This window comes from Lycium ferocissimum, unplaced genomic scaffold, assembly GCF_029784015.1.
Source record: "Lycium ferocissimum isolate CSIRO_LF1 unplaced genomic scaffold, AGI_CSIRO_Lferr_CH_V1 ctg2426, whole genome shotgun sequence".
NCBI classification, from domain to species: domain Eukaryota; kingdom Viridiplantae; phylum Streptophyta; class Magnoliopsida; order Solanales; family Solanaceae; genus Lycium; species Lycium ferocissimum.
In genome coordinates this window covers 54,905-67,216 of record NW_026721518.1, presented here as the reverse complement: position 1 = coordinate 67,216, position 12,312 = coordinate 54,905, and the positions used below count along the sequence as shown (strand labels likewise).

The 12,312-nt window shown below is 41.5% G+C and overlaps 1 protein-coding gene across 1 annotated transcript; it reads right to left on the bottom strand.

Moving 5' to 3' along the window:
* Positions 1-2,330: 2,330 nt before the first annotated feature.
* Positions 2,331-3,240, bottom strand: LOC132043417 (uncharacterized). The gene is made up of 2 exons (XM_059433908.1): positions 2,489-3,240; positions 2,331-2,388 (listed from the first exon to the last, which is right to left on the bottom strand). The coding sequence occupies exons 1-2, from the start codon at positions 3,238-3,240 to the stop codon at positions 2,331-2,333; spliced, it is 810 nt and encodes a 269-aa protein (XP_059289891.1).
* Positions 3,241-12,312: the final 9,072 nt, after the last annotated feature.

Below are 12,312 nucleotides of genomic sequence, written 5' to 3'. Positions count from 1 at the left end.
TTGGTTTGGTTGTTGTTGATTGGGCCGAGTTGAATTCTCGGGGATGTTGAAGTTTTAGGGGAATCTTTGTCAAATTTTTGTAGACAAAGTGTTGAGTTGGAATTGAATTCTTAAGTGTTATGGCTAATGGTTGATAATTAATGACGTTATTGTAGATTTTTGGAAGTCGAGACGTATGTTCGGACTAGCTTAGGAAGCGGCTAAGGTACGTAAAGCTCACCTTTCTTTCTTTTGGCATGTCCTAGTTGTAATTAGGCTATGACACGAGTTTCGAGATAATTCCGCTCTTAAATTCCGAGCATGTTCATGATTTGTAATTGTTTATTGATGTTAGTATCCATAATATGGTCATGCTACGGTCTTTATGTCTCCGATATGATTGGATTAGAATGTCGTATAACCGGTTTTGTTCCTAAAGAATCCTAGGTCTAGAATTGTCTGTAACTTTCGTAAAAAGAACCGGATTGCTTTGAAACGTTCGTAGAAAGTTTTGTAACGTATGATGACTTTGATTTTTCATAGGCGGGCTCGGAATGATTTGATATACGACTATGGTCCCTACGATACTTTAATATACTTATGATATTTGATATGTTTCCGAGTACCGTCCGAAAGATTTTTGATATAACTATTGTCCGGATTTTCAAATGACGATTCGTTCGACTACTTCGGTGAGTCTCGAAAATGTTTTATGTGCATATGGTTTATCACTACTGCTCGTGCCAAGCTCAAGGTATCTTTCACCGAGACCGGGCCAGACACGCATTCGTGCACATTCCTCTGCATTATTCACCGAGTCCCTCACTAGAGGGCCGGGACACGCTATATATATGTATATGATGATGTGATGCTAGGGATGGAGGCCAGGATGGCATACCGAGTCCCTTGCTAGCGGGGCCGGGACACTCTATTCACCGAGTCCCTCACTAGAGGGCCGGGTACGGTATATATATATATATATATATATATGTATATGCATGCATACATGATGATGATATGATTTTACTTACCGAGTCCCTCACTAGAGGGCCGGGACACGCTATATGTTATATGATGATTTTACCTACCGAGTCCCTCATTAGAGGGCCGGGACACGCTATATGTTTTTATGATGATTTTATAACATTGATATGCATGATATATGGTTTCAAAAGCAAGTCTTATGATTTTCGGTACTCTTTATTTCGGTATGATCCCGCTTATTATGTTTCATGCTTTACATACTCGCATATATTCCGTCCGACCCCTTTCTTCGGGGTGCGTTTCTCATGCCGCGGTGTACACCTGTGTGAGTTAAAGACGTTAGTAGAAGATGTTCCAGCGGGATTGGCGAGCTCCACCTTCTCCGGAGTGCTGCCGAGTCGGTGTGTCATGTTATGGTGTCATGTTCCGTGTTAGAGACTTTGCAGACAGTGTCGTGGGTATAAGATGTCGGTTATGTAAGCGGCTATGTAAGCCGATGTATTATTATGCATTGTATTATAAGTTTCATATGTTACAGATTTTATTTAATTCGAAAAAGGTAAAAAGCATATTGTTCTTCGAAAAACTTTCATTATATATTTGTGACATGATTTGAGGGCCAGTATGATTATGAGTATTATGAGAGTCAGCGGGTTCGCTCGGCCCTAAATAAGGGTCGGGTGTCCATCACACCCCATCGGAGTAAGGGTGTGACATGTACCAGCTGAGGCCAAGAGTTTGGAAAATTTGTCACCCATGGATATCTAGTTTTAGCCAGTTGAATGAGATTAAGATTAATCTCATATATGACCCTATGCCTAGACATGTTACCACCGTGCAAAACTGTGTTTCTTCTTTTCCAAAGTTGCCAAAGTATGATTGCAAGAGCTTAGTAAAATGGTTTCGGCTTTGAAGAACACTTTGTGTCCCACCATTTCTTGATAGATTGATTAACTTGAATGAAAAGGGCCTTGCACACTTTCGTTCCGCCGAGAACATCTTCCATATATCCTAAAGATATTGACCTGTCACAAACATATGGTTCATTGTTTCTTGGTGGGGCTGAGCATAACACCTGCATATAGACACAATAGATATCCCCATCTTTGAAAGTACATCATGAACAGGTAACTTCTGTTTCCACACTCTCCACAAGAAGAAAGCAATCTTGAAAGGCAAACCTTTTGTCCAGAATTGCTTATAACACCGCTGTGCACCTCTTTTTGTCTTATTACTTCCCATGCACTACTAACAGTGTATTTACCACTACTAGCGAGCATCCACCAGGCCTTATCCATATCTTCTGAGGGAGTGTGAATGTGCATCTCCTTTCTTATATGATCAATAATATCTTCTGGCACAATTTGTTACAATGTCTGATAATTCCAAGTCCCATTCTCCATCACATCTGCAGCCTCCTGAACACTGTCATCCATAGGGAAATTAGTCAGGCATAGCTGGGCAAGAGGACCAAGTTTAGTCCAACATCAAACCAAAAGTTAAAGAACCATTTCTTGGTTCCCACCAGATCTCCCCTTTTATAGCATCTCTTGATTCTAGCATCTTCTTCCATAATTGTGAGCCTTCTTTCCATTGAACGCTAGTTGTAATATGTTTCTTACAGTACTTATTCCACATGAATGTTGACCACAAGGTGCCAGAAGTTCTGAATCTCCACCATAGCTTAGTGAATAAAGCTTTTGATACATCAAAAAGGGACCTAAATCCCAATCCTCCCTCACTTTTAGAACGCACACTTTCAAAGCCGACCGATTGTCTACCGTTGCCGTATTTATTACTCCAATAAAATCTTGCAAAGATTTTATGTAGTTCATTTAGTGTGTACGTAGTAGGTGCCATTGCAGATAGAAGGTACATTGGCATACTTTGTAAGACACTGTTGATAAGAACTGCCTTCCCTCCAAATGATAACAACTTTCCTTTCCAGTTCTGCAGCCTATCATTCACCCTCTTAATTAGATCATAATAATAAAATTTCCTTTTTCTAAAGTGGAAGATAGGACAGCCAAGATATTTGAAGGGAAACATGCCTCTTTTAAAACCAGTTACCTGCTCAACTTCTTGACATAACTGCACTTCTGATTTCAGAAGCATGTAAAAGAAACTTTTCTCTCTATTTATCAACTGACCTGACAACTTTTCATAATCTCTCAAAACATTCATATTCAGTTCCAATGAAAGTTTATCAGCTGATGCAAAGATGATGGTATCATCAGCATAAGCAAGAAGATTGAGGTTTACACTCCATTTAGGCATACCAAAGCACTTATACTGATCTTGCTCAAATAAAGAGTTAAGTGCTCTAGATAACACTTCTGCTGAAAGTATAAATAGAGTAGGTGACAATGGATCACCTTGCTTCTGTTATATCCCGTATTTTGAACAACGGGACAATCCGGAGTAACTACGATAAGTTAGGGGCAAGACTATTCCGGGATACGAAGTTGAGATTTTTTGTTTGTTTGAAAAGCATAAGTTGTGTATGACTTTATTGGCATGGAAATATTAAGGAACATTCGGGGTCAAATTCTATTTTTGGAAAGTATTTATTACACGAAAAACAAAAAAAAAACAAAAATGGAGGACCATGTGGCCGGCCACCTTGGTGTGGGCCAAGGGCCACATGGATGGCTATAAGGTGAAAATAAAAGATGACTAATAAGTCATCTTCCACACTTCAACACTTAAGAAACTTCAAGAAAAATCAAGAAGCTTGAGGAGGAGAAAAAAAGGCCATATTCGGCCAAGCTCTTGCAAATTCAAGACAAAAATTAAGCCATCAAAAAAATTATTTCTTCAAGCAAACTTACTACTTGGAGGGTGCTTAGTAACGTGGAGTTGTTGTTTCCAAGTGATAGACTACTCGTTTTCATCCTTGGCCAACTTTAGGCAAGTTGAAAAGTTGTGAAGAAAGGAGAGTTTAATCTTGTGTTTATGTGTTATGGATGGTTTATATGTGTTATAGTATGCTAAAATGGGTGAAATTCATGAAGGAAGTGATGTTGAAGTTGAGGCCGTGTATATGGTGTTTGGTCGTATGTGTGTGTGTTGTGTTAAAAGTAATGAATTAATTCTAGTTAGCATGTTTTGATTGTTGTAGTGTGAAGAAAAGAATGAAAATCATCTATATGTGTGTGTTTGGTGTGGGCCGAATAGGGTCCCCTTTGTGTAGTTGAGAATGAACAAATTGTCGTTAGTATTTTAGTTGTCGTCGTTATGGATTCTATGATGAAAAATGTGAGTTTAATGACTCAAAGTGATGTTGTGTTGGTTATGGGTTGATTTGGAAGTTAATGCGAGTTTTATGTAACTTTTGTAGTTATGGAAGTGACATTGTTAATGCGTGGATTTATTGGTGTAATTCATGAATTTGAGAGAAAGAAATATGGGTGTAGTGCCCTCGGGTTGGGGTAGTTTTCGGGTGAAGTGGAGCTTAGGTTGAGTTGTTTGAAATATTGTGTGAGTTGTCTAAAGTGTTCTTGAATATCGTTTGAATGGTTTTGGATTAGTAATCGAATGTATAAACGTTGATATTGGTTTGAATGTAAGTAGTTGAAGTGAGTATATTGGAATATTATGAATGTTGTTGAAGTTATGTGAAAAGAGCTACTAATGCTAAAATGCATTTTGAATTGATTATTGATGTTGTAGTTTGGTTGTTGGTGTTGTTGTTGATGAATTTGGCTGAGTTGAAATCTCGGGGTTGGTGTATTTACAGGGGAAATGCTGCCCAAATTTCTGTAGAATTTGATGTTTGTTTGAAATTGAATGCCTAAATGCTTAGCTAATGTTGGATATCGATTGGCGTTACGTAGATCTTGGAGTGCCCGAGACTTAAGGCTTGACTTAGCTTGAGAGCGGACGAGGTATGTTAAGCCTAACCTTTCCTTCTTTTGGCATGTCCTAGTGTTAATTAGGTTGTGACACGAGCCTCGGGGTAACTCCACTCTCGAGATCCAAGCTTATATACACATCTTATTCGCTTCTAAAGATTTACTCTCTTAATGTAGCCTAACTAAGGTCCTCATGTTTTCATTTGATTGAATTTCAAAAGTGTCACACCCTAACCTTATTAGGGTGTGATGGGCACCCGACCCCATATTCGGAGCCGAGCGAACCCGCTGACTCTTATTACACATGTGAACTTATGAATCAGTTAGAAATGAATACATAGAATTTTTTTTTTCCCATAAGTAAAATCCGACATCACATAAGACTCGTGACACGAAACATAATAACATGTCGGCTGCTGGAGCCGCTTACTGCATCGACAACCCAATACCCACGACTCGTCCGCAAAGTCTTTAACTTCGAACAAAGCATCATAGCATCTATACTCCGACTCGGCAAACTCCGGGGGTGGAGCCTACCAACTCTGCTGGAACATCCTCTATGCTAGATTCAGCTCATCTGGGTGTACCTGCGCGGCATGAAACGCAGCCCCCGAAGAAGAGGGGTCAGTACGAGCAATGTACTGAGTATGTAAGGCATGAAAAATAATACAAACAGGAACATAAGTATGAATACCATGGGATCACAGAACATGTGATGAGATAAAAGGATAACTTGTACATGTGAATGCCTTTTTACCGGATACCATGCATGCTTGTCTTTCCTTTGAAAACATTTCTTTTCCATATACATAGAAAGTAGATTTTATATCGTATCATGTTATATCATAGCATATCATATCATATCATATCATATCATATCATATCATATCATATCATATCATATCATATCATATCATATCATATCATATCATATCATATCATATCATATCATATCATATCATATCATATCATATCATATCATATCATATCATATCATATCGTATCATATCGTTATATCATATCAAGTCATAGTATATCATGTAGTATCATAGCACCGAACAGCGTTTGCCGCCACATTGCGCCGAAATACTCCGCTCGCCCATAAATCCCGCGTCCGGCATCCCGCATCCGGGATGATAACGCCGGGGCAATGAAACATGTTTCCCTTCCCATTCCCCATGTATCCCTTCCCCCACCCCATGTGCATATACATATCTCATATACATATATCATATAAGCATGCAGGAGAGCCCAAAGAAAGTCATGTACCCATCGAAGTGACATAAGGTCGGAAACCTCCGATTACATTATGGAATAACTAGGGTCGTCCTGGCTCACCTTGGAGGAACAATTATCATAAGGCGAGACTATCAACGGAAAATAATATTAAAAGAAAACATGGGATGAAATCATGGACATCATAAACGTTAATTTGTATGCTTTGAAATCTTTAGAAAATAGTATCATAACTAAGGAGTAGAATTAAGGATCAAGAACTAGTTAAACACTTTCATGCTCGCATTGGATTCTTGACTTAAGGCTCTTAGTCATGGAATCATTCTTGTCATACTTATCATAGACATATCCTCTTCCTTACATCATCGTTATCATTATCATCATAGAAATATTCTCATTAGAATAGTTACAACACTTATCGTTTGATAAACGGAGCAATAAAGAAAATCTGGAACAGGGGGCCCACCTCAAGTCAAATGAGGTGGCGTACACAATTTACATATGTTACATTCCAAGACGTCACTTATGAGAGTTTTAAGGTAGTCTCCTATTTGTGCGAGTTCTAGATATTTAGGCAACTTTCCAACATTTTATGCAAAATATTAATTCACTTCTATTGAATGAAAAAGGGTTAATTTCAATCTCAGATTTCTAGGAAAGGAAATTTCCCCGAGGCCCGTGTCCAAACCTACTACGTCTAAGACATGCCAAGAAAGGAAGGTGAAACCTTACATACCTTTTTCCGCTCCTTACGCTACTCCAACTTCAAGTCCCAAACTCTCCAAAATCTACAATTGGTCACATTTACCAAATATTGATTAGAGCTTTTAGGAATCCAATCTTGAATTCACATTTGTCTACAAAAATTTCGGGCAAAGATTTCCCCCCGTAAATGCGCCATCCCCGAGAATCTAACTTGGCCAATTCAACAACAACAAACCCGAGAATGGAACTCGGCCACAACAATATCAATAATCATATCTTCCAACATTCAACAATTAATTCAAAACACACACTCCAACATTAGTAGCTCCTTTACATAATTCAATAACATTTCCTTAATATTGCACTCATTTCTTGACATTACAACAACAAACAACATACTACATAAAATCGGCCCCTTAACCTTACACAACACACACGGCCACACACATGCATATTCTCATGTTTTTTTTTTTTCATTCATTTTTCAATTCCACAACATGCATGAATTATTCTTTCAACTATAAGAAATCATACTAATGTCTCACCAACTTCTTCCATAATCCTCAAACAATCACAATTTCATTTCTAACCATTAAATCCTCATTTCCCATCATAGAATCCACAATTACAACAATCAACATACTAAATAAAAATTAACTCATCATCTCTACACAACACTATTCCATTCGGCTACAACATCAACACATACATGTTTCATGAATTCCGTCCACTCCCACAACAACATACATAACCATCCATAATACATATAAAAGAGAACTGAACACATACCTTCCTTTCCACACAACTTCTTTCTCGGCTAGGATTTAAAATTGCACAAGTGAATGGTTTAATGGCTCCAACAATGATCTCATGTTGAGGGCCTTCAACTTGCTTAGAATACTAAAATAAATAATTTTCTTGATCAACTTTTCCATGGCTCAATTTTTATTTTTTTATTTTTTTGGGAGCCATGGCCGAAACTCTTCACCTCTCCCTTCTTTTTTTTTTTTTCTCTTTCCAATTTCTTGAAATAAAATGAAGAATCCTCTTATATATATACACATCTCTTCCAAATCATGTGAGAGACATGCCCTCTCTCTAAATTTTTCTAGAAATCTCTTAAATTTCTAGAGAAGATGACTTATTTTGTCATCCTTTTTTTTTTTCTTTTTTTTTTGTCACATGGCCAATTTGGCCCTTTTTGAACTTTCATGAACCCTTTGGTGAAATTTCCGTTTTGCCCCTCGACTTTCCTCAATATTACCATCTTGCCCCTAGCCTTCCACATTATTTCCATAGGCCATTTTTCAAAATTCTTTTTTTACCCTTGGCCTTTCCCTTTATTTCCCTACTAATAATATTCATAAATAATATTCATAACCAACTTGCTCATTAATATAATTTTGGGAACGCTCTTGCCCTTAACTTCTCGCAATTGTCCCGAACTATCCAAACGTACGAAATACGGGTCATAACAAAAAGTTTTGTAAAGAATTTTGCTTTTAAAAGATTCCGAAACTACGAACGCTTGTAACTTTCGTAGACGAGCTCGGATCGCCCCGAAACTTTCGTAGGGATTCCATAAGGCATAACATCCCCCCACTTCCATAGGCGGGCTCGGATGGGGTTGATACCGTCCGTGGCCCCGCGACTTTTCTATGTTTGTTCTTAATGACCTTCGGGAAAGACTTAGTACTACTTTCACCTTAACTCTCGAGTATGGATTTCTTACCTATTTAATGAGTTTATGATTATGATTTTTTTTTTGAATATGGTCACCACGAGCTCGTGCATATGGTCGAACATCCTTCACCGAGTCCCGGCCGGTTATGTGTCGTGCGCACTTTGATATATTCCGGAGCATGATGTGTCTTGGCCATTTCCGAGCCCTCATCGAGGGCGGACGACCGTGTATATTTGGCGTTATGATGTGTTACGGCGTTATGACGTGATGTGATATGTCGGGTTTCGAGATATGAAATCTTGAGTATGATGTGGTATGGCGCCATCGACATGCGGGCACCATCGTTCTAAGAGCCCATGCATGATTTATGTTTTTAAAACTAAATGTTTTGACATTTTGCATATTGTACTTATTTTCCGTATCTTCTCGTTCGATCATGATTCTCGTTTATATTTTCTTGCTTTGCATACTCGCATATATTCCGTCCGACCCCTTTCTTCGGGGTGCTTATGCCCGCAGTACCGACGCCGGCTGGCGACCCACCCATCTAGGACACCTATTCTCGTCGGAGAGAGCTCCTTCGTCCGGAGCCTACATTTGGTATATATATATACTTTCCCGTTGCATATGTATATATTCATTCGGGGGTACCGGGCCCTGTCCCGTCATATGATTCTGTTATTCTGTTTAGAGGTCTGTAGACATGTATGTGGGCTATAGTTGTTCCTGCACAGATATGTTCGCACGTTTTATGTTTGGGCGGTTCTATCCGCCGTGGTAGCCTTGTCTACCGTGATATGCTTATTTTGATATATGTACTTTACGACAGCCTCGCTGGCGTTTGTGACATATGTTGACTATTATGCGTTAATCTGAGACTATATGTGATCATTTATGTTTACGCGAGTTAGTATGTCGGTTCCAAGTGTCAGGTGCGTATGAGTGTCCAATTCGGACACTAGTCATGGCCTCCGGGGTCCGGGTCGTGACAAAAGTGGTATCGTAGCCGTTCGTCTCGAATGTCTACGACCGTGTCTAGTACCTCGTTTATCGGTGTTGTGCACCACATCTATAAACAGGAGGCGACATTTAGGATGTTGTCTTTCTTTCTCGATCTTATCGTGCCGTATTATTGGGTGACTTGTTCTAAGAAAATTGCTATGTTTTCGGGGATGCCTCCGAGAAAGGCGACACCGCCTTCGGGGCGTGTGCGGGAGAGTGCGTCTCGGCTTACCAGGGCCCATTCGGGAGCCGCAGATTGTGCCCATCTTCATCATCGCCCGCCACCCCATCACCGTCGAGGAGGGGCATAGTATGCGGCACCGGCAGGACAGAGGCGGTAGACCGCCCGCCCGAGGGTTGGCGGGCGTCCGGTTCTGGGGGCGGAGGGACCTATGAGGGACGACGTTCGATTGCTTACCGTATTGGTTTAGGGCGGCCGTCGAGGACGAAGCGGGAGATGATCACGCACCGGCGTGACGGTTCTGAGGGCTCACTATTTTGGTTTTCCGCTCAGCGGCCGTATATGCATTGATAGATCCGGCTCTACTTTGCGGTTATTTCCCCCGGAGTCTTGTTGCATCATAAAATTGTGATAAGACATGTACCAATAGAACCATTCCCGGAGTAGTCCGGGCGAGGGGCTCCACCGTATGTATTCTGTGAGAGTTCACGAGGCTCTTTCGCCCATTGCTCCCCGAGATGAGACGAGCCAGGGTTCACGATGTGTTTACATCTAAGCGGGGGCGAGGTGATACGGGAGCTAGATTGAGTTTGATTCTCCGGCGGAATTTGCATGTTATTATGGCCGACATGGGATCGAGTGCACCGCTTCTGATGTTATGCTAATGTTGATTGTCAAAGAAGGCGATGGCTTCCCGGCCGGGGTGGATGTTCCCGGTACGGGCGTAGCCCGGGGGTATGGAGGAGCGACACGGGGCGCCCGGCCGACAAGTTATACGAGCCGTCGAGGGTAAGTTTATTTCGAGATTCCTGAGGTGAAACATGAAGAAGACACGCGCTATATTCCTATCATCTGGGAGTACACCCCACATGATCTAAGGGGCAGAGACCCGACAAGTGGCCGGATATTCGGGATCCGGCTCCGTGGTTAATGAGTTCCGAGGTTCCGGCCGGTCGAGAGCCACCCTTATCTCGACGCACTCCCGCGAGAGACAAAGACACGATAGGGAGTGTTATCGTGCACGGGTGCATGTTTACTGCGGCCGTCGGGGCCACGTGATGAGAGATTGCCGTCGGGGCGGTGCGAAGTGCGGATCGCCTATTCGAGTGCCGGTTCATCTTCATCATCGGTAGCCATGCGCCCGCGGGCGAGGTATGCGGCACCGGCAGGCCGGTAGAGGCCGTGGCGGGCGTCCGCCCCTCTGGTCCTTCGAACCGCATATATGCTTTGGCCAGTCGGGACCGAGAGGCGTGGCCAACGTGGTTACGTGCACATTATTGGTTTTCTCTCAGGTAACTATAATTGATAGATCCCGAGGCTCTACTTTATCATATATTTTCCCCCTTGTTGCTAATAAAATTGAGATAAGACCTGAACCAATAGAACCATTTGAGGTAGCCACTCCGGTAGGGGATTCTGTTATAGCTAGGTAGGTATATAAAGATTGTTCGGTAATTATCTGTGACCGTTGCACTAAGGCGGATTTGATAGAGCTAGATATGACCGAATTTGATGTTATTATGGGTATGTACTGGTCGGGGCTTCTTGTTATGCTAATGTTGATTGTCAAAAGAAAAGTAGTCCACTTTCAATTCCCAGGAACCGGTTATAGAATGGGGGTGCTACGGCCGCCGAGGGTAAGTTTATTTCATACCTCAAGGCAAGAAAAATGATCATAAAAGGCTATATCTATCATCTGGTTCGTGTGCATGATTTAAAAGCTGAAACATCGACTATCCAATCCATCCCAGCGGTTAATGAATTCCCAGATGTATTCTCGCACGAGCTTCCGTGTCTTTCTCGAACGGGAGATAGAATTCACGATAGATGTCGGCCGCACTTGGGATATATCTATTCCTCGTACGAATGGCACCAACGGAATTAAAAGAATTAAAGGAGCGAAGCGAGGGATTTATTAGAGAAGGATTTATTCGGCCCGGACCTACGATGCCCTCGAGGTACGTAGCTTCTGGGGATTGGCTGGTTATTACGGAAGATTTGTGGAGAAATTTGCTTCAATTTCGCTTAGCGCCTTTAACAAGGCTAACTTCGAAAGGAGCCAAGTTCCGGTGGACGGATGCTGTGAATGAAGCTTCCCGATTCTTGAAGGAGAAATTGACTACGGCTCCGGTCCGACTCTTCCCGAGGGGACCGTACGGGTATGTTATATATTGTGATGCTTCTGGCGTTGGATTTGGGTGTGTATTGATGCAGCATGGCAGGGTTATAGCGTATGCTTCCCGACAGCTCAAAAAGCACGAAAAGAATTATCCCACTCATGATCTGGAGCTGGCCGCGGTGATCCATGCTCTGAAGATATGGAGACATTATTTATATGGTGTTCATATTGATATTTATACAGATCACAAGAGCCTCGATATATCTTTAAGCGAAGGAGAGCCGAATCTTGCGGCGAGGAGGTGGTTAGAATTGTTGAAAGATTATGATGTCGATATTCTATACCATCTGAAAGCCAATGTGGTAAGCGGTCTTGCAGCCGCAAGTCTCTGAGGCTGATGATGCCATCGATCAGAAAAGAAAGAAATGGTTCGTGAAATTCATCAGCTAGCAAGTCTTGGAGTCCGCTTGGCCGAATCTGGAAATACTGGGATTTCTATTCGAGAAGTTGCTGAATCTTCTAATCTGGAGGAAATAAAGTGCCGCCAATATGAAGATCCTGTTCTGGT